Source organism: Neltuma alba, unplaced genomic scaffold (assembly GCF_004799145.2).
Source record: "Neltuma alba isolate B1F8T4 unplaced genomic scaffold, ASM479914v2 tig00007017_pilon, whole genome shotgun sequence".
Lineage (NCBI taxonomy): Eukaryota > Viridiplantae > Streptophyta > Magnoliopsida > Fabales > Fabaceae > Neltuma > Neltuma alba.
In genome coordinates, this window is record NW_021634650.1 from 61937 (window position 1) to 85521 (window position 23585).

The 23585-nt window shown below is 34.6% G+C and overlaps 2 protein-coding genes across 2 annotated transcripts; both read left to right on the forward strand.

Annotated features, from left to right (window-relative positions):
- On the forward strand, positions 1-3642 carry LOC114751681 (TMV resistance protein N-like). The gene is made up of 5 exons (XM_028940348.1): positions 1-485; positions 689-1784; positions 1894-1930; positions 2021-2193; positions 2284-3642. Exons 1-5 carry the CDS (start codon positions 1-3, stop codon positions 3640-3642), a joined length of 3150 nt encoding a protein of 1049 aa, XP_028796181.1.
- A 15013-nt stretch (positions 3643-18655) lies between these two features.
- LOC114751682 (TMV resistance protein N-like) lies at positions 18656-22308 on the forward strand. Its single transcript, XM_028940350.1, has 5 exons — positions 18656-19137; positions 19341-20433; positions 20542-20629; positions 21442-22057; positions 22155-22308. Exons 1-5 carry the CDS (start codon positions 18656-18658, stop codon positions 22306-22308), a joined length of 2433 nt encoding a protein of 810 aa, XP_028796183.1.
- Positions 22309-23585: the final 1277 nt, after the last annotated feature.

Here is a 23585-nt window from a genome sequence, read left to right on the forward strand (position 1 = left end):
ATGGCAACTTTTACGACTTCTCCCAGCGTTCGGCAGGAAAAATACGATGTTTTTGTAAGTTTTAGAGGTCCAGACACCAGACGTAGATTTGTTAGCCATTTGAGAAAGCAGTTTCGACAAAAGGGGATAGAGGTTTATGTTGATGAGACGGCAGAGAGAGGAGATACAATATCACCTGCACTTTCGGAAGCAATAGAAAGATCAAGAATTGCGCTGGTGATATTCTCAGAAAACTATGCTTCTTCAAGGTGGTGCTTAGAAGAGCTAGTGAAAATCATGGAATGCAGGCGAGACCATAGCCAGACTGTAATTCCAGTTTTCTATGATATAGATCCATCACATGTTAGGCATCAAAAAGGATCTTATGAAGATGCATTTGTTCAGCATCGTAACTGCAAAGTTGATTCAAGGAAGTTGCAAGATTGGAGATCAGTCTTGAAAGAAACTGCAGACATATTTGGTTATCATAATTCCTCAAATTTTCAGTAAGATGTTTCCTCTTTCTATTTATTATTAGATAAATCTTGCCACAGTTTATGAATTATATATTTTTCCCGTAGACATTTAAAAATAATTATATCTAATGCTTATATTATTGATAATTAAATCTATGCATTTATGATTTTTAACAATGTACTGTGTGATTTTTGTTTTTTTGAAAAACAACTTCTTTCTTTTAACCCTTCAGGGATGAATCTGATCTTATTGATGAAATAATCAAAGAGGTATGCAAAAAGCTAGAAGGTAAAGGTAAAGACACAGTGGAGCCAATGGAACATATTGGAGTTGAGAAAAATTTGACTCCTATTGAATTATTTATGAAAGATGAATCACATGAAGTTAGAGTTTTTGGAATTTGGGGTAAAGGAGGAATAGGCAAAACCACCTTAGCTCATGCCGCATTTGATAACTTTTACCACCGATTTGATAGGTCTTGCTTTGTCGAAAATGTGAGAGAGAAATCAAAAACGATTGGAACGAATTGTTTGCTTGAAAAAATTCTCTCTGTTCTACTAGACGAAGAAAAGCTCACAATGGTTGGAATGCCTAATGTTCAAAGGAGGCTACGTAGAACAAGAGTTCTTCTAGTTCTTGATGATGTAGACACCTCCAGTCAATTACAATATCTTATTGACCAAAATATTTCCTTGGGACCAAGCAGCAAAGTCATCATAACAAGTAGAGACAGGCATGTTCTTATTAGTGGAGGAGTTCATGAAGTACATGAGGTGAAAGAATTAAGCAAGGAAGAATCGCTTCAACTTTTCTGCCAACATGCTTTCAAGCAAGGCCATCCGAAACAAGGATATGAAAAGTTATCAATGCAGGTAATTGAATATGCAAAAGGTCTTCCTCTGGCATTAAAAGTTTTGGGCTCATATTTGAACTCTAGAAATACAAAAGCATGGGAGAGTGCCCTTAAAAAATTGAGAAAGTATCCCCATGCAGAAATTCAAACTGTATTGAGGGTGAGCTATGATGGACTTGAGAAAACAGAAAAGAGGATATTTCTACATATTGCATTCTTCTTCAGGGGAGGAAAGAAAGAAGATATTATTAGGGTACTAGATTCTTGTAACGATGACCTCTATGTGGATATTGGAATAGATAGGCTTCTAGATAAAGCACTCATAACTAGTTCAAGTGACAGCAGAATAGAAATTCATGATATGCTACAAGAAATGGCTGAAGAAATAGTTCGTGAGGAATCTAGAGAGCACCCTGAAAGTCGAAGTCGATTAAATGATGCAAAAGAAGTTCAAGATATATTGGAAAATAATAAGGTAAATAAAGGATGCTTTAACTTCATTTTTTATTTATTAAATTATTTCATTAAAAGAATTTTTACACGCCACTTGTTTAATATATTATTTGAATTTTGTTATGTTCTAGGGAACTGATATAATTGAAGGCATCGCATTGAACCCATGTGAGTTAAAAAGCAACATGCGCCTGAGTGCTGACGGCTTTAGTAGGATGAGTAATTTAAAATTTCTCAAGATTGGTTTTTATTTTCTAGACGAACATCAAGTGCTTTGTCCTTTTGGTCTAGAGTCACTTCCTGATAAACTAAGATATTTTTGTTGGAAACGTTGTCCATTGGAGACTCTACCGCTTGGTTTATGTGCAAAGAATCTTGTTGAAATCCAAATGCCTTGTAGCAAAGTCGTAAAACTATGGGACGGTGTGCAGGTATGGCTATATATTAATGCATGTTTCATTGTTTAGTCTAATTGAATTATGAGGGCTTTTTTGGTAACTTTTCTCTTTTAATTGTCACAGGATCTTACGAATTTGAAGAAAATAAATCTTGCCCGCTCGAAGTTAAAGGAGTTGCCTGATTTCTCCACGGCACAAAATCTTGAAATAGTGAACCTCAGCTATTGTGGAAGTTTATGCAGTATTCATCCATCAATCTTCTCTCTTCCTAAACTTGTTTCTTTGAATCTACAGGGGTGCAAGATATTAAAGAGTCTTCACAGGGATAACCATGTGAAATCTCTCAAGGAAGTCACACTGACGTTCTGCTATGCTCCCGAGGAATTTTTGTTGTCATCAGAAGAAATGAGAAGGCATCTCACGAGCGTTGAAGTAAATGCGCTAAGTTGCTTGACATCTCTTAAAGTATTCTCTCTTAATGGTTTTGAAGGAGAAATAGACAAATCAAAATTAGTCATTCTGTTTGATGCCTGGCGTTCGTTAGAAGAACTAAGGTTGATGGGCTGTGGGGTTTCTGAGATCCCTGACAATATCAGTGCCATGTCATTGTTGAAGATTCTATCACTACGAGGAAGCAGTGTTAAGAGTTTGCCAGATAGCATCAAGCATCTTTCAGAGCTCAGAAAAATTGATTTGGGTAATTGCAAGAGGCTTAGATCCTTACCAGAACTTCCACCTTCCCTTACTCATTGTTGTCTCAACGAATGCCAATCACTAGAGACCTTCGGTTTCCCACTAACGCGAGCAATACATAACTCTAGTGAGGTTAGAGTTTGTTATCCCGGAAGCACAATCCCAGGGGGCTTCAAATATTCTCAGACCGCTAAGAGGTCCATTAGTATTGAGCTTGCACCAACTTCTTCTGACCATTTATTGGGTTTCGCTTCTTGTTGTATTCTTTCCTCATCGACGATACCAAGAGTTCACAGAAAAGTCCACCTTGAAGATGAAAAGATCTATTACAGTAGTGACAGCAACATAATCCTTGAGGATTGGAGTACAGATCATGTTTTGTTATGGTATGATCCAGTGGATCGCATGTTGAAGGAAAACCAAAGAAGGCGATTTGATGAGGGCGCCACTTACAAGTTTGCATGTGAATTCTTCTACGAAGATTTCTCCGGTCGTCTTGCGGATGAATTTAATGACGGGATAAAAAGTTGTGCAATTTGGCTAATATACGCATCAGAATTACAGGAGAAAATGGAATTAAGGCTAGAGACAGATGCTGTTACAGGCAGTACCAGCCAGCACCCTAATGCTGAAGTGTCCCAACATCAGCCAGCACATTATTTCGTTAGGAGAAGCACTCGTGTGCGCCAGAAGACAGGGAACTTGACCATGATGCCGTACTCTTTGAGAACGAAGAGAGGCCGAAATGAGCGCACGGCCCCAAAGGACAACAAACGAATCGCTCGATAATGCAATTCCAGGTCCAATAATTTTTTTTAATTCTTTATGGCCTCTATCTATGTATGAAAAGAATTCTTTATTCTCATTGTGATTGGCCTTTGGGTCTCATGCCCAGCATCCATTAAAATAATAAATAAACATTAGAAAAATCTCCAAACTAAGCTACTACATGTATATGCAACCATCTCCAATTTCTATCCACAGGCATGTGCAACCAAAAATTGTAGAGATAATGGATTCATTGATTTTTAATTCCTTTAGTATGCCTGGCTCGACTGTTAGTAAATATTATGTATGCATGTAGATATTAACAATGTATAACAGTAAGTATTTTGGTCTTCTTCATAGCTGGTCAATTTCCAAGGTCCATGTGATTTTTTGCTCTGCTCTTCACTAATGTTAACGATATCATATAAGTCTGAATTGCATTCGTGCACATCTTGGAATTAGAGACAACCCTTGTGCAGAATAAAACTTAGAATGAAAAGAAATATAGATGCCATATATAATATGTACTATTCCGGTCCTAAATATAAGACCTTTTTTGTAGTGTAAATTACATTACAAAAAGGTCTTATATTTAGGACAAATATAAGACTCTTTTTGTAGTATAAATAACATTACAAAAAGAGTCTTATATTTAGGATTAGAAGAGTATTTCACCTGTTTAACTTTGCATATCACATAATATTGGTTCGGTGGACCAATCCAATTATGAACAGAGCATGTGAAGCCTGTTTTTCATCACCGACAGGTCCAGGAGGATCGAGGCGTGCGACATGAATGTAACAATCATCAGCTTCATTTTACCAGTTGGCCAACAAGTGAAGAGCTCTGAACCATTTGAGTTGTTAATTAAGGTGTTGTTTCTTGTCTTTTTCCTGGTAATTTGGTTCTGCTTCGTCTGCAGTATCACAGGTGGAAACTATTACAGTGTGGGAATGACAAGAATGATATGCGATTGTGAGCCATTTGGATAATATGCCAAACTTGGTGGTTCTGTTTATCTTTGGCTTTTATGCTTTGGTTTGTTGACTTCAGAAAGTGAACTGATTTTTTCTACTCAAAATTTTTTTGTCAAATCAGATATTATATTTGTTCAGAAGTAATCTTCATTTTATCTTTCTCACCACTAACAGGTGATAAAATCATCAAATCTGTTTGTTGTATCTCAGAGCGGCGTAATGAATTCCTTGTTGTATGATGATCGAATAAAGTCTCTGTTTTTCCTTTCAACAGAATCAACCACTGTCACTGATTGTTTCTGGTAACACGGGTTTTGTCCCATTTCATATCCAAAAACTAGAGATAAAAAAAAATGATGTATTTATATATAAAGATCAAGGAAAGCCTATGAAGCTAGTACTGTATCGCCATTGCACTTCCAAAAAATTGCTTTCATGAGTTCATTGATCGTCAATTTCACCTATTTCTTTGTTTATTGGCTTTGTTTAAGTGAACATTATTTTTAAATAAATTTTATGGATATTTATTAGTTGTCAATTTCTCAAGTCCTTTTGATTTTTGACTCTCGAGTCTTTGAGAAGGCCAAAATGAAAACATGACAGTATGCAATAAAAAAAACCGTATTATTCTTCTTGTTTTCTTACCCCTTGTCACTACAAGCGAAACTAAAGTGAGTACTTTGCTGCAATTTATAGCAAAATATTTCTCCGGTCCTAAATATAAAACCGTTTTAATAATGTAATTTATATTATAAAAATGGTCTTATATTTAGGACCGGAGGAGTAATTAAGAAATTAAATTAATTCTACTATAATTTTTGAAGGATTCATGGACACATTATGGGGAATGAATCCTTGAAAAGGGAATATCAAATTTTGACAAAGCAACATTGGAAATTGAAATTTCCATCAAGTTAATCATAAACCAAGTTTATTTTTCATTTGTCATTGTGAATGTGAAACGTAATTAATAAACGATTAAGTATTAAAACTTTTTGTGTGGGTAGCAAGTGTGTGAAACAGGGAAAGTGATTTCATTTAAAATTGCCGGGTATAATTATATCATAGGAAGCCGATTATTGGCCAAAACAATAATATCCTACTAAATCATTGCGGGAAATAGAAAGTAAAGGAGTGTTTGGATGGCATAAGAAGTGCTTCTAAAAGGCACTTTTTTGTATTTATTTTGTATATCGTAAAATCACTTCTTAAATTATAGTTTGGTTTCTATTCAAATACCTTGTAAAAACATAATGATATGAAAAACTGCTATCAGCTGGACCTCTGATGGCCTAATATCAACAGAACCAACTACTTAGGATTCGACCCGAGTCCAGCCAAGGCGGAGCAGAGCACGCGGGGTGAGAAAGAGCATAGGAAATTAATATTATCAACTTTTGAAAATTAAAGGCACTTCCCTAATTCATGTAAAGTAGGTCCTGTTTCTGGTCAACAAATATTATTCTTGATGTTATGATTTTTTACCTTAAGCCGCCTATATTTAATAATTCTCAGATGGAAACCGGAATGTTGGATTAATGAGGATGATGTGGCATGCTACATAAAATCAAAAATAGCATCCGTATGGGTTAATAATTTTATATAATTATATATATTTTTCATAGAAGGGTTAGAATGCCATTTGTGGTTAAAAGTAACAAACTCTCATCTCTTTTATCTCCTTACTGCGGGCTAACTCAACTTTCAATTCTTAAAAAGAACCTCTCGTTGGGCAGATTAACATTTTGATTTTCAAAGTGTTTGTGTTTTCTTTAGTTGCCTGTACTGGGTTCTGCATTGGATCAATGTTCATGTCCTCATGGAATCATCTATTTGCAATTGTCTAGTCTTTGTGCTTTTTTCGATCCCGATTTCAGTCAATCACCCATCGATTTTACCACAGCAACATTTATAGCTGTGTTACTTCTGTTTTTGGTTTTATGATTTTAATTTCTATTTTTCTGGTTTAGAGAACAAGCGATCCAGATGGGACTCTAATTTTGTGGAAAAAGGCTGTATTTTCTTTGCCAGGATGGTGGCGTTGTGGTTGATGGCGGCCTGCGGCACGGAGCTGCAAAGAAATTAGGGATTTTTTTTTTTAATGACAAAATGACAATTTAAACCTTCTTTAAAAATATATATGTATATAATTATCATAAAATTACTAACTCATGCAAATGGCAAGAAGTTGGATGTTACGTAGGATGTCACATCCTTATTAATTTGACCCGGAACTCAGGAGAGTTTTTATATTTTAGCCCAATTTTTAATATCTAAAATTTGAATTCATTTTAGTTTTTATCCTTGAGATTTAAAATAAGTAGTTTTGGTCCTAAATTTCACCTAATTTTTGTTTGGGTATCTAAAATTTGAAACCAGAGGATTTGTTTCCTGAAATTTGATGTCATTTTGGTTCACTTAAATACTTTTAATCCTTGAAACAGTTTTTTTTTAAGGATAAAAATTAAAGTGAGATCAAATTCTGAAGATTAGAACAATTGGCGGCTTCAAATTTTAGAGAGAACTAAAATAATAATCAGCTCAAGAAAAACTAAAATAATGTTAAATTTCAAGAACCAAAATCATTGGTTTTAAATTTCAGAGATCAAAACCAAAATAAAATTAAATTTCGGTGACTAAGAATGATATTAAGTGTTGATATACATAACGGAAGAATAAATTCTTCTTGCAGGAATGACATTAATATGACTTAAGGATGGCGAAAATATTCGGGTAGCTTAAATAACTCAATGTAATATTAGTCTCAGCAAAATAATGCAATTTCATGTGTAAATTTGACCACGATCAAGTTAATAAAGGATGGAATAATTCAACGGATCGCATATTAAAGGAAACCCAAGGAACGCGATTTGGCGAGGGCGCTACTTGAAAGTTGGTGTGTGAATTCTTCATCAGAGATCGCTTTGATTCTCGTGTGGTTGGGTATCAGAATTACATGAGAAAATTCAACAAATGGGATTAAAGCTGGAGAAGGGTGATTTCCTGCACTATACCATTATTTTATCCAAATGCATTTTTTTTGGTTGGGGGTTTGGTCCTCAATATAATATAAGAGTTTGTTTGACTTTCATTTTGGTCTTAAATATAAGGTTTCAATCAATTTTATCTCCCATATTCATCTTTTTTTTTTTTTCCAAAATAGTCCTTATAATAATACTGAACATACATTGGGTGAGGGTGCCGCGTACAAGTTTGCATGTGACTTCTCCGTTTTAAATCGCTTTATTTCTGGTATATATGGATTGGATCACTTGATAAAAGTGTGTGGACTTTGACCAATATATGCATCAGAATTGTAAGAGAAAATGGAACTAAGGCTGGAGAAGGATGCTGTCACAAGCAATACCAGCCAGCACCCTAATGCTGAAGTATCACAACATCAATGAGCACGTGATTCAGTTAGGAGAAGCACTCGTGTGCCAGAGGCACAGAGAACTTGAGCGCGATGCCCACTCTTTGAGAACCAAGAGAGGCCAAAATGATAACAAAAGAAACGCTTGAGAATTTTTTTTGCGGGTAATTTCCTGCGCTATACCATCATTTCATCCGCATGTCTTATTTTGATTACGGTGAAACCTCTCCTATAGTGTAAGTACAAATCCTATAGATATGCTTTAACCTCCTTTTTTTTTTATTTTTTATCCAAATCTGATATTTCCCTTGTTGTAGAATCTCAATTTAATCAGCCTTCGTAGCCAAAATTAGGAGAATCTCCAACTCTTTCTAGCATATATGCAACTATCTCTATTTACCATCCATGGGGCATGTGCAATCAAAAATTGAAGAGATAATGGACTAATTGATTTTTATTTCCATTAATATGCCGTAGTCCCCTGCTCTGCAAATTCTGTTTTCGGACAAAGAAGTTGAGTGCTATGGTTCGTCTGGTAGTAAATATTGTCTATACATGTATTGTATCCATTGAGCTCCGTGATGTCGTTAAAGTTTGTGATGTTTTGAATTGAATGTGATGCAACTAGCATCTATCATCTTCCACAAGCCTTCATTACTATCCTTTAAAGGAATAGAATGGCCACATTTTGATATATGTGATTTTACTCTCTCCTTTTCCTTTTTTAAAATCGGCTCTGATTGTCTTTTAATTTGTTGTTATATGCAGATTCCTTTTCAGAGAACTTGAGTCGATAGTATCATTTTGGATATAAATGTATAATTACTTTATAACAGTAAGTATTTTGGTTTCTTTATAGCTAGTCAATTTCTATATGTTTTATGTGAATTTTTCCTCCGCTCCTTGCCAGCGTTAAAGAATTCAAATAAATCTGAGTTGTATTCATGCACATTTTGGAATTATAGGCAAACCTTGTACAGAATAAAATTTAGAACGTAAAGACATATATATAGGTGCCATCTATTTCACCTGTTTAACTTACATATTATATGATATTGGCCAATTAGGTAGGCCAATCCAATTGTGAACACAAGCACGTCAAGGTAAGGAGGCATTGATGTGTCACCGTAAACTCAAACTTCAGCAAAAGCACTTGCCATCAATGTCCGAGATGAAGATAATGCTCAACTATTCTTGTCCTTGTCCTTCACGGCTACTCAAATTTTAATTTCAAATTGATGGTAAATATACTGCTGCACTTTTTTTTCCCCCCCTCCATGTTCCATTTATTTGGCTTCAGCCCCATGTTCTATTTTTAAACTACGAAAATTGTGAATATATATGGGAGTAAGGACATTGTTTAAAGCTTCTTACGTTGTATAGTTCATATATTAATTCTTATTGCTAGCTTCTGCTCACTATCAACTGTAGTGTGTAGTTGAACTTATAGCTTTAATTAGGGAGGGAATAGGATTATTGATACCTCATATACCATGACAGAATAAATTCTTTTATTTTCAATCACAGCATTTATGCCCTCAATAACATATTGATATTATATTGATTATTGATTGTTTTTTTCATTTTAACTTGTTATGAGCAGGTTTTCTTCTCAAAGGAAGCGGGTGAATTATAAATAATCTTTGTTTTCTGTTTATGAAGAGGAAGCAGTTACAACTGCGATGGTGCTTATTTATAACAATGAGAGTTTGACAGAAGAATAGCATCAGAAATACTCATTTCCCATAGACAATGAGGCCTGTTGCTTCGTGCTTGATCTTTCCCACAAATATTGCACTGGTGATCGAAAGAAGTCCTTTGTTCCTTAAAAACAGAGTGTATTACATAACTCGTTTTGTCAAGCACCATCGGTTTCATCCAATTTCATATCCAAAAGCTGGACAAAAAAAGTGATTTCGTTAACCCTATGCGCGGTATGAGAGAAATGGAGAGGATGGGAAGAAAAATTTTAATAAGTTCAATTTAAAAAATGAAAAAAAGTAAGGTTTTAAAATTTTAGTAAAGAGAAGTTGGAAGATAAAACAGTATTAAAAATTAAATAAAAATTTTTAGCCCAAAATATTAATCCTAGTTTTACAGAGCTACATTTCATCTATATACAAAAATTTCTACTAATGTTTTGCTTGAATGAGATGCAACAAAATGACCAAATCGACATTTACAATCGTTATATCATGCCAACAAGATTCTAACAGCATTCGAATGTCAGAAATTTTCATAATTCAGAATAAATCTCATATTTCGTCTACTGCAATTTTGATGTGTTTGGAAAAATAAATATATAATAGTGGCATCATCAAGTACTCAACAATCTTTTGTTCAAAAAATTTGCATTAACATAAATGCAGATAACTGCTTCGTAACTAAGATCTTAGCGACATGATCAAAGTTTTTTTTTTTTTGGGTTCTTTGCATAACCAGTTCACCTATCTATAAATAATCGAATAATGTCTTTTTCTTCTGAAAATATTTTCCTTCCCATTTCTCATTAATTTTGATTTTTAAGGAAACTGAATGCATGATTGAACTTGGATAGTTTTTTTGTAATGAAAGGTAGTTTAAAAAATTTCGCACACATTTTATTCTTCAAAGGAATAATTAATCAACAATGCACAAAATTAAAAGGATAGTTTGAAAAAAAATTAGCACAACTTCTATTAAAGAATGTATAAAAGTTATTTAATTAATTTGGATATATTAAGGAATTCAATTAAATTAGCTGATTACACATAACAAATGTGATATGATCTTTCTAAAATACTTTATGCAATATTAGATCATATATAATTTTATAAGTTAGGTCAATTAGTTTTAAAAAAATGATATGTATTGAGAGATAGAACAGATTAAGGTCGGTATTTAAGACCAAATCCTGCTTCCCAACTAGTTTTTATATTACAGATGAAAAAAATAATTAATATAATTAATTTTCTTACATTTTGCAAATTAATGATATAAGTTCTATATTTAAAATATTCGGATCCTCAAAAAGAGAAGTAATTTTACACTTGAATCTGATTCGCAGTCTTATCCCCTTGTAATCATCTGCACAAGTTTGATTTCCCCATCCCTTGCCCACATTTACAGATATTAGGCTTATAAATTGGATTGCTGCTGCCTACACACAGGCATTATGATCATCACTTTTGCTCTTAGTTCGCATGCAGACAAGGTTTGATAGGTAGCCACTTAAGCTTTTGTGCATGTACCATGATCTTGTTCCTCTGCATTAATACTTTTATACTATCTCTGGTTCTGATTATAAGATCTTGTTTGTAAATTACAAATGAAGTACTATAATTAGGACTGGAGGTAGTATTATGTTTATATTTGCACTTTTCATTTACGCCAACATAAGCCCTGTTCCAACTGAAATCCATCAAGGGTTATGGCTTGTTTCTGTCCTATTGATCTGGTTTCCGTCCTGTTAATGGTTGCTTCTGCTTCCCCGGTTATATCTAAACCCCCTCCCCCATATACATCTTTGGTCTTATATTAGTATTCTCAACTTATATAATTTTTGTCTATATCTCTTATTTTCTTTCAAAATAAATTGTTTTAATTTAATCCTACCACTTTTGTGAATGATATATGCTTAATTTAAAAATTATCATGTGAATATTAGTATTTATACCTTTATGTTTCGGCTTTTTTCAGCAATGTGCCACTTGATACACCAACATAACACTTACACACTAACTCCAACAAGGAAAGCGAATTTCATGGAAGATGCTCATACTTTGATGATCTCCTTACTAACTAAGCAAGAAAAGAAAACACAGATCAAACTTAAGTTCATGAGAAATAGAGGAAAAAGACAAAAGAAGCACCAATATAGAAAAGGCATTTTAATACGCCGTTTTAAAAGATTCCCAAGAAGTTAAAAATAAACAATAAAATATATAGTATAATCACCCAAAAATTAAAATAAATGAGCCATTACTCTTACATGTGATGTAATACGATGAGGAATCACTTCAGATATTATTACGTCACTATCATCATTGACAGCTCTAGGAGGATGGAGGTGTGTGGCATGAATGTAACCATCATCACCTTCATTTTTCTTGCTTAGGTTTACGTTCTGCTTTATCTGCAATATTATCACAGGTGGAAAAACTATTACTGTGGGAATGACAAGAATGATATGTGATTGTGAGCCATTTGGATAAAATATACCAAACTCGCTGGTTATATGTTTGTCTTTGTTTGGCTTTCATGCTTTTGTTTGCAGACTTTAGCAAGTCATCAAATCTGATTTAGAACAATTGAGTTATGGAATCATAAGGACTAAATTGTTCCGAATGAAAAACTATATAAAGATATATTGAGTAATTATAAATAACAAAAACTACATCAGTTGTTCTGATTTAAAGTGAGACTGAGTTATTGAGATAGTTTACATAATCAAAGTTATATATATTTTTTAACAGTTATCCAACGTTGTCTAGTGGGTAGGGAAAGAGGAATGGTAGGGGCACGACCTCTCTAGTTTTCAATTTTTTTTTAAATATTATATAGATTTTATACATATAGCCTTGCCTCCCATAAATTTATGCCAACCTCTATATATATATATATATATATATATATATATAGACACAAGCACGCGCGCGCGCGCATGATGACATCCAAAAAAAGAGAAGGGCATATTCTCAACAACCGATGTTTCTCATGATCTCCTCATCATCTCACCAGCACGTCTTCAGATTCCAATGGTTTGGCGCGTGAATGGATGATTCCAAAACCTTCCTGTACGTCACCCGCACCTACATAAAATGTAAGTTGACTAATACTAGCTTCAGTATTTAAAATAAAAGCTCGTTTAATTTTTATTTTAATTTTAAATATAAGATCTCAATCCATTTTATTTATCATGTTTATCTTTTTTTTCTAAGATAGTCTTTAAAATAATGGTAGTTTTAGCCAATAGATTTGATTAGTTAAGGTATTTTAAAAAAGATAATACATATTTATTACAAATAACTAACTTAACTGATTTTTTTAATCTACTTAAATTAGTCAACTAATGCTTATATTAAAAACCAGATGTGGTATTTTTTTTGGCAAACATAAGTTGACCAATGTACTACTTGTATATTAGTCAACTTACATAATACTCCTTTTGTTTTAAATATAAAACTTGTTTTGTAGTATAAATTATACCATAAAATAGATCTTATATTTAGGATTGAAAGAATATTAAACACACACGGAATAATTCATATACAGAAATAATTGAGATTTTGTCAAACTCGCACAAGCAACTTAGATGTATTTGGAAAAATAAAAAGTCATCAAGTCAACAAATCCTTGTTCAAACAATTTTCATTAAAAAAAAAGGACAAATCATTATGAGATTATAAGGAAGAAATATAATCATAAAAAAAATTCAATAACAAATGAGCTTGTTACTTTTTACATTGTAACATGTCATGTTACGTACTTGATATGAAACTTTTTGATAATTATGTTTCTTATCTAAAATTTTAGAGTGATTTGCCCCGCAAAATAATCTATCCGCCCTTGATTTTTTATTTTCATTTGAAAATTGTGTGAAGTTTGGATTTTCTAATGGTGCCATCACAGAATTTACTCATTTCTCACTGATGCGAGTGATACGTAACAAATTCTGTGGTGCTAGAGTTTGTTACCCAGGAAACACAATTCCAAAGTGCTTTAGACGCAGTCAAACGGCAGGAACTTTCCATTACTGTTGAACTTGAGCCTGCTTCTTTATTGGGTTTTATTTGTTGCTGCATTCTTCCTCGGTATGACATGGACTTGGAGGAACCCATGTCATTGTACGGGATCTTCAGCTGTGACGGTGAAGAGATCAAAGACAATGCAGATTCAGAATCCAGACTAAGCAATGAATTGAGTATGGATCACATTTTGCTATGGCAAGAACATTTTGTACGCAAATCAAAGGGAACTACTCAAAAAAGAGAAGAAGATCATAAGGGCGTCACTTCTAAGTTTGGCTTTTCATTGTACGTTGAACATTATATAGAGACTGGTTTAGTGACTGATGGTGAGAGACTTAGCGTAACAAATCGGTGTGGAATTTGCCCAATATATGCCTCAAACGGTCAAAAAATAGTTGAACAAATGGAATTGGAGTGGGAGAAGGGTACAAAAAGGAAGAGATCTCAAGATTTTGATTGGGTATGACAAAGTATTGCCAACGAAAGAGATTGGTGCTCTGATTTTATGAGAACATCGAATAGAAATTGTTATCCTCCTTGAAATATTATTCATTCTGAAGAGTGAAGGCTCTCTGTGTCTATTCCTATTGATATGCTTTTTCCCCTTTTTTTTACTCAAAATTAGACTCTAATTTAATTTCTTTTCAACTCCTATTGCTACGAGCAGGTTTCTATTCAGAGAACCTCAATGGTACTTCTTCGGTAGCAAAACTCCAACCATGAAGCAGTATAGATACTTTGTCTTAACTTCTGTTCCCTTTTCTTCCGTATGCCCTTGCTCACAATTAATTTCATCTTTCATGATTATGCATGAGAGGCATTCTTTTAAACGCGGATTGTGTTATTCTCTGGTATGAGGAGCATTAAGTTAAGAATGCTCAAACAAGTTATGAAAAAATATTATATATAATTTGGGTTAATACCAAATTTGACCTTATTTTAGTTTTGATCTCTAACATTTGATCTCATTTTGTATGCTTAAAGATATTTTGTCTCTGAAATAATGTTTTTCGTCTGTCAAATCGCCGATTTTAAACTTCAAAGATAAAAAATAAAATGAGGTTAAATTTCAGAAACTAAAGGTGACATTAATCTTATAACTTATGAATTCAGGTATTAATAATTTTATTGGACAATGAATGAAAATAATATCTTTTAAAGAAATTGAGTGGTTCCATTTTGATATGTGTGATCTTATTGATATGATTTAATTATCTTTTTTTCTTTTCGAAAAACTTGAGTCATATAATTGTGGACAGTGGACATAAATGTGTGGTTACTCATATGACAGTAATACAAAACATGACATCGCGCAGTGAAAAATAAAAAAGTTGTATTATTATTGTTGTTTTCTTAACCATTGTCACTGTAAGCCAAGCTAAACTCGGTATTTTGCTGGAATTTATAACGAAATAATTGAGAAATCAAATTCATTGTACGATTTTGTTTTTTGAAGAATTGTTGGGCACGTAAAAACATTCCTTACAAAGAGCATCAAAAGTTTTGACATGTTTGCAGAGATAAAATCATAAAAATACCATTAAAAATTAAAATTATCATCAAGTAAATCATAAACCAAGTTTAGTTTTCATTCGTCAATGTGAACGAGAAACATAATTAATAAACGATTCAATATTAAAACTTTTTGTTTGAGTAGCAAGCGTGTGAAACAGGGAAACGGTCTTAATTAAAAATTGTCAGGTATAATTATATTAAGAAGCCTATTCCTGGCCAAAACTATAATGAATCCTACTAAACTATTGCCCAAAACACAGAGACTAAATTGATAGGTGTGAAAGCATCTTTTTCTTTAATGTATGTGCCCAAATTACTGGTGGAAAGCAACATCATCCTCCAACACCAATATCATAAATCAATGAACTAATCAATTTTAATTATTTTTTGATAGTGAGTGTGAAACAGGGAAATCATTTTTATGCATTCAAATTGTCCAAAGAAGCAGACCATTCTCTCTGAAAAGTTATTTTTAATTAATATCATCAACTTTTAAAAGTTAAAGGTATGCCGTTTTCCCTCCGAAATCAGCGTTCTTCTTCTTCCTTAGTCGTCTTTAGGTAAAGTAGGTCCTGTTTCTTGTCAACATGTATAAAAGAATGCGCCCCCCGTCTCTATATCAAATATGTGCGTTTGTCTATATATATAAAATGGTCAATTATATATAAAACGAAGAAAAATACAACTCTAGTTCATATAATACAGTCCAGGGAATGAGCAATTAACGAAAAATTAGTTATATAAAAAAATAATTGGAAAAAGATTGGAATGTATGTTTCTCGAATAGATATCATTTTCCAATGTGTCACTCAACTTCACTACAAAAAAATAGACTTTAGGCGACGACTTTCGGCGGCGACAAAAAAAGTCGCCGCTGAAAGTCCACTTTCGGCGGCGACACCAAAAAGTCGCCGCTGAAACCAAAACTTTCAGTGGTGACAAAAGTGTCGCCGCCGAAAGTGGACTTTCAGCGGCGACTTTTCTAGTCGCCGCTGAAAGTTCGCCATTGAAACCAAGACTTTCAGCGGCGACAAAAGTGTCGCCGCTGAAAGTGGACCTTCAGCGGCGACTTTTTTTGTCGCCGCTGAAAGTATAATATAATAATATATATTTTATTTTATAATATTAATAAACAAATTGCCGAAAGTGGACCTTCAGCGGCGACTTTTTTTGTCGCCGCCGAAAGTAGACTTTCAGTGGCGACTTTTTTTGTCGCCGCCGAAAGTGGACTTTTAGCGGCGACTTTTTTTGTCGCCGCTGAAAGTATAATATAATAATATATATTTTATTTTACAATATTAATAAACAAATTGCCGAAAATGGACCTTCAGCGGCGACTTTTTTTGTCGCCGCTGAAAGTATAATATAATAATATATATTTTATTTTACAATATTAATAAACAAATTCAATCTGGCTCAGCGGCAAGAAGGTTGGACACGAAGGGAGGCGGTCACGAGTTCGAACCTGGAAGAAGACACATTTAAGGTGAAAATATTTAGACGATGACGTGGCGAGGAGGAGTGACGTGGCAATGACGTGGAGGTGGCTAGTGATGATGTGGCGGTCGGCGGTGATGACGTGGCCGCCGATGGCGATGACGTGGAGGCTGACGTGGCGGCCGGAGACGATGACGTCGCACCGACGGTGATGACGTGGCATTGGTAAAGCCAATTCTTCTTAGGCATTACTTTCAGCGGTGACAAAAAAGTCACCGCAGAAAACACTTTCGGCGGCGACATTTGTCGCCGCTGAAAAGCCTTTCAGCGGCAACAATAAAGTCGCCGCAGAAAACCCTTTCGGCGGCGACTTTTTTGTCGCCGCGGAAACGCTTTTCAGCGGCGACAAATGTCGCAGCCGAAAGGGTTTTCTGCAGCGACATTTGTCGCTGCTGAAACTTCTAAAAGTCGCCGCTGAAAGTATCTTTTAACGACGACCTTTTTAGTCGCCACTGAAAGTTTTCAGCCACGGCTGCTACGGCAACGACTTTTCAGCGGCGACTTGTCGCCGCAAAAAACTTTTGGCGGTGACTTTTGTACTTTCAGCGGCGACTTTTGTCGCCGCTGAAAGTCAATTTTTTTGTAGTGCTTTAATTTGAATAAATGAGAACATCATTGAACAAGTCTTTCCTGCTTTTAACAGGCACCAATGTGATTCAAGGATAATGTTGAGGCAACTTGGATAACCCATTGTAATATTAGTCTCTAACAAAATATGCGAGAAGCAGATGATTATCAGAAAACTTGCAGTTCCACCTATGATCAAAGTAATAAATTTTTGCAACACAAGTGTTATACCATATAATCTTAATGGGGGCAATTTAGGACGGTTTATTTAAATCTGTATAGAGAATGGTGATTATAAAACAGCGCAAAAAAAAAATCTATTAATTTTTCTTAATAATACAGGATGGATGGAGAAGTTTTAATTATTTTACATAAATTAAAGGAATTTTTTGAAATTAATAAAAAATGGTTAGTTATTTTTAATTTGTATAAAATCACAGGTACCTAGTAGCGACATTTAATATGGCCCACATACTTAGGATACGAACATAAAATCTCTGGACTAGCAGCCAGAGAAGATAGCATTTGACTATAAAGCAATCAAGTCAACACATCAACTATTTGTTTGATTTTTATTTTCTTTTTGGAGCATGACAAATGGAGAAAACGAGCATAAGCCAATTTGTCATCTTAAATTATTGAACTTGCTTTCTAATAACGAACACTCCTCGTATTGATAAGGAAGTTTCCCAGAAACCTTCTTCCATTCTTCGCTTAAAAACTGCATTGCTGTCCACCCAGACATCACTTTTACTCTTAGTTGGCCAGAAATAAGGTTTGATCTATCCAGGTATGATGATCTTCTTTTGATTCTTTTGATTCTTTCGCTTCGCATATTGGCCTGTTCAATGACGCCTGGACGCTCATATCTGGATTTTAGATTTTGTTCCTTGAAGTCTGATCCGCTTGTTTAAGCTAATAAGTCCTTCAGCCCGTTTCAGATTGTAATTAGTAGTATTGTTACTTCTGAGATGCTCAACTATTTTTTGTTAGAGGAGAACTTTTCTCCGCCGAGTTATTTACCTTTATTTCATTTATTTCCTGTTTATTGGTCTGAATTACAATTGTAAATGAGCTATCCTGTTCTTCTAGCGTTGAGAATGGTTTTTGGCACATACTGATGGTTTTTTCCCACTTTATTATGTTCTAGATGTGAAACCAGCTTTAACTATATCCAAGCCGCCCATGCTAGTTGCTTTCATTTTCTTTTTCGCCATCGCCATGCCAGATACAAATTAAACTCACATGGGAGTAGACATTAATATTTAAACAGTTATATGTTTATTAGAATGTTATAGACGGAAACTTGAGGGCAGAGATTAGCATCAAACTTATTAGGAATAATTGACACCCATGGCTTTTTTTTATGTCCAGTAATGGCAACTTTTACAACTTCTTCCGAAGTTCGGCAGGAAAAATATGATGTTTTTGTTAGTTTTAGAGGTTCAGACATTAGACGTGGATTTCTTAGCCATTTGACAAAGCAATTACGACTAAAAGGGATAGATGTGTATGAGGATGAGAGGTTAGAAAGAGGAGATGAAATATCATCTGCACTTTTGGAAGCAATAGAAAGATCAAGAATTGCGTTGGTGATATTCTCAAAAGACTATGCTTCTTCAAGGTGGTGCATAGAAGAGCTAGAGAAAATCATGGAATGCAAGCAAGTCAATAATCAGATTGTAATCCCAATTTTCTATAATATAGATCCATCACACGTTAGGCATCAGGAAGGATCTTATGCAGATTCATTTGCTCAGCATGAGCAGAAGTTTAAAGACGACTTGTTGCGAGTTTGGAGATCTGTCTTGAAAGAAACTGCAAACTTATCTGGTTATCATCATTCCTCAAATTTTCAGTAAGTTTTTCCCTCTTTCTATTAATTATTAGATAAATCTTGTCATAGTTTGTGAATTATATATTTTCCCCATAAAAATTTTAAACATAATTATATCCATACATGTAATATTGATAATTATATTGAGGCTTGTATTACATTATTCTTAAAAATGTGCTGTGTGATTTTCTTAAAAAAATTTTTCTTTTCTTTTATCATGGCAGAAATGAATCTGATCTTATTGATGGAATAATTAAAGATGTATCAAAAAAGCTAGAGGGTAAAGACACAATTGAGCCAAAGGGCCTCATTGGAATTGAGGAAAATGTGGCTACTATTGAATCATTCATGAAAGATGACTCACAAAAAATCAGAGTTCTTGGAATTTGGGGTAAGGGAGGGATAGGTAAAACAACCTTGGCTCGTGCCACATTTGATAAGTTTTCCCACCAATTTGATAGTTCTTGCTTTGCAGCAAATGTGAGAGAGGAATCAAAAAAGATTGGATTGACTCGTTTGCTTAAAGAAATTCTCTTAGTACTACTAAAAGATGAAAGTATTCTCAAAATCGATGGAATGCCTAATATTCAAAGGAGGCTACATCGAACAAGAGTTCTTCTAGTGCTTGATGACGTAGACCACCCCAGTCAATTACAATATCTTATTGACGAAAATCTTTTGTTGGGACCAAGTAGCAAAGTCATCATAACAAGTAGAGACAGGCATGTTCTTATTAGTGGAGGAGTTCATGAAGTACATGAGGTGAAAGAATTAAGCAAGGACGAATCGCTTCACCTTTTTTGCCGGCATGCTTTCAAGGAAGGCCATCCCAAACAAGGATATGAAAAGTTATCAATGCAGGTAATTGAATATGCAAAAGGTCTTCCTCTGGCATTAAAAGTTTTGGGTTCATATTTGAACACTAGAAATACAAAAGCATGGGAGAGTGCCCTTAAAAAATTGAGAAAATATCCAAATAGGGAAATTCAAACTGTGTTGAGGGTGAGCTACGATGGACTTGATACATCAGAAAAGGGGATATTTTTAAATGTTGCATTCTTCTTCAGGGGAGAAAAGAAAGAAGATATTATGAGGTTGCTCGATGCTTGTGATGATGACCTCTACGTGGACATTGGAATAGATAGGCTTCTGGATAAAGCACTCATAACCATTTCAAGTCACAATAGAGTAGAAATTCATGATATGCTACAAGAAATGGCTGAAGAAATAGTTCGTGAGGAATCCAGAGAGTATCCTGAAAGTCGAAGTCGATTAAATGATACAAAAGAAGTTCAAGATATATTGGAAAATAACAAGGTAAATAAAGGATGCTTTAACTTCCTTTTTCATTCACTAAATTATTTCATTCGAGATTTTTTACACGCCACTTGTTTAATATGTTATTTGAATTTTGTTATGTTTTAGGGAACTGATATAATTGAAGGCATTGCATTGAACCCAGATGAGTTAAGAAGTGACATACACTTGAGTGTTGACGCTTTTAGCAGAATGAGTAATTTAAGATTTCTCAAGATTGGTCTTAATTTTCAAGGCAAATGTAAAGTGCTTTTTCCTTTTGGTCTAGAGTCACTTCCTAATAAACTAAGATATTTGTTTTTGGGGACATTGTCCTTTGAAGACTCTACCGCTAGGTTTTTGTGTAGACAAACTTGTTGAAATCCACATGCTTGATAGCAAACTCGTAAAACTATGGGAAGGTGTGCAGGTATGGCTATGTATTAATGCATGTTTCATTGTTTAGTCTAATTGAATTATGAGGGCTTTTTTCGGTAACTTTTCTCTTTTAATTGTCACAGGATCTTATGAATATGAAGATAATAAATCTTGCCTATTCGCACAAGTTAAAGGAGTTGCCTGATTTCTCCAGGGCACAAAATCTTCAAATAATGGACCTCGGATATTGTAATAGTTTATGCAGTATTCATCCATCAATCTTCTCTCTTCCTAAACTTATTTGTTTGAATCTAGAGGGCTGCTCCAAATTAAAGAATCTTCACGGGGATAACTATTTGAAATCTCTCAAGGAACTCAAGCTGACATACTGCATTGGTCTCAAGAAATTTTTGTTGTCATCAGAAGAAATGAGAAGTTTACATTTGGGTAATACTGGTATCAAAACATTAAACTTGCCAGTTGGACGGTTCAACAAACTTGAAGAGCTATATCTCAGTGGGCCCCTCAGGAGCTTTCAAGTAAATGAGCTAAGTTGCTTGACATCTCTTAAAATATTCTCTCTTTATCGTTTTGGAGGATGAATAGACAAATCAAAATTAGTCATTCTGTTTGATGCCTGGTGTTCATTAGAAGAATTGAGGTTGAGATACTGTGAGGTTTCTGAGATCCCTGACAATATTAGTTCCATGTCATTGTTGAAGATTCTATCACTAAGAGGAAGCAGCGTTAAAAGTTTGCCAGATAGCATCAAGCATCTTTCAGAACTTAGAGAAATTGATTTGGGTGGATGCAAGAGGCCTAGGTCCTTACCAGAACTTCAACCTTCCCCTATTTATTGTTATCTCAACGAATACCAATCACTGGAGACCTTCAGTTTCCTACTGATGCAATCAATACATAACTCTAGTGAGTTTAGAGTTTGTTATCCTGGAAGCACAATCCCACGGGGCTTCAAATATTCTCAGACTGCTAAGAGTTCTATTAGTATTGAACTTGCACCAGCTTCATTTGACCATTTATTGGGTTTCGCTTTTTATTGTATTGTTTCCGCATTGCCAAGAGACTATTTACCACCAGTTGGCAGAAAATTCCACTTTGAAGAAGAAAAGATCTATTACAGGGTTGACGACAAACTCATTTACCTCGAGTATCTGAGCACAGATCATGTTTTGTTATGGTATGATCCAGTGGATCGCATGTTGAAGGAAAACCAAAGAAGGCGATTTGATGAGGGCGCCACTTACAAGTTTGCATGTGAATTTTCCTTCGGATATTTCTTCGGTTTTCATAATGACAGGATAAAAGGGTATGGAATTTGGCCAATATATGCATCATAAATACAGAAATACAGGAGAAAATGGAATTAAGGCTAGAGACGGATGCTGTTACCGGCAGGCAGTACCAGCCAGCACCCTAATGCTGAAGTGTCCCAACATCAGCCAGCACGTGATTCCGTTAGGAGAAGCACTCGTGTGTGCCAAAGGACAGGGAACTTGACCACGATGCCTTACACTTTGAGAACCAAGAGATGCCGGAATGAGTACATGACCCCAAAGGATAACAAAAGAATCGCGTGACAATACAATTCCAGGTCCAACAATTTTTTTAATTCTTTCTAGCCTCCAACAATGCATGAAAAGAATTGTTTATTCTCAATGTGAGTGGCCTTTGGTTCTCATGCCCAGCATCCATTAAAATAATAAATAAACATTAGAAAAATCTCCAAACTAAGCTACTGCATATATATATATATATGCAGCTATCTCTAATTTCTATCCACAGGCACCTGCAACCAAAAATTGTAGCGATAATGGATTCATTGATTTTTAATTCCTTTAGGGTGCCTTAGTCCCCTGCTCTCCAAATTCTGGTTTCTTACCAGGAAGTTTAGTGCTATATGTGGCTCGACTGGTAGTAAATATTGCGTGTACATATGGATATTAACAATGTATAACAGTTAAGTATTTTGGCCTTCTTCATAGCTGGTCAATTTCCAATGTCCATGTGATTTTTTGCTCTGCTCTTTACTAATGTTAACGATAGCATATAAGTCTGAATTGCGTTCATGCACATCTTGGATTAGAGACAACCCTTGTACAGAATAAAACTTAGAATGAAAAAAAAACATAGAAGCCTTATATTATATATTTCACCTGTTTAACTTTGCATATCATATAATATTGGTTTTGTGGGCCAATCCAATTATGAACAGAGCATGTGAAGCCTGTTTTTCATCACCGACAGGTCTAGGAGGATCGAGGTGGGCGACATGAATGTAACTATCATCGCCTTCATTTTACCAGTTGGTCATCAAGTGAAGAACTCTAAATCATTTGAGTTGTTAATTAACGTGTTGTTTCTTGTCTTTTTCCTGGTGATTTGGTTCTGCTTCATCTGCAATACCACAGGTGGAAAATATGACAGTGTGGGAATGACAAGAATGATATGTGATTGTGAACCATTTGGAAGATATGCCAAACTTGGTGGTTATGATTGTATTTGGCTTTCGTGCTTTGTGTGCCGACTTCAGAAAGTCAACTGATTTTTTCTACTCAAAAATTTTTGGCCAAATCAGATGTTATATTTGTTCAGAATTAGTCTTCCTTTTTTTTTTCCTTTCTCACCGCAAAAATAGGTGAGAAAATCATCAAATCTGTTTGTTGTATCTCAGAGCAGCGTAATGAATTCCTTGGTATATGATGATTGAATAAAGCCTCTGTTTTTCCTATAAACAGAAGCAACCACCATCACTGATTTCTCTAGTAACATTGGTT

Coding starts and splice junctions, on each gene's coding strand:
- LOC114751681 (XM_028940348.1), top strand. CDS start 1: ATGGCAACTTTTACGACTTCTCCCAGCGTTCGGCAGGAAAAATACGAT. Junction 1,785..1,893: donor ATATATTGGAAAATAATAAG/GTAAATAAAGGA, acceptor GTTATGTTCTAG/GGAACTGATATAATTGAAGG. Junction 1,931..2,020: donor AGGCATCGCATTGAACCCAT/GTGAGTTAAAAA, acceptor TTTATTTTCTAG/ACGAACATCAAGTGCTTTGT.
- LOC114751682 (XM_028940350.1), top strand. CDS start 18,656: ATGGCAACTTTTACAACTTCTTCCGAAGTTCGGCAGGAAAAATATGAT. Junction 20,434..20,541: donor ATATATTGGAAAATAACAAG/GTAAATAAAGGA, acceptor GTTATGTTTTAG/GGAACTGATATAATTGAAGG. Junction 20,630..21,441: donor TGACGCTTTTAGCAGAATGA/GTAATTTAAGAT, acceptor GGTGTTCATTAG/AAGAATTGAGGTTGAGATAC.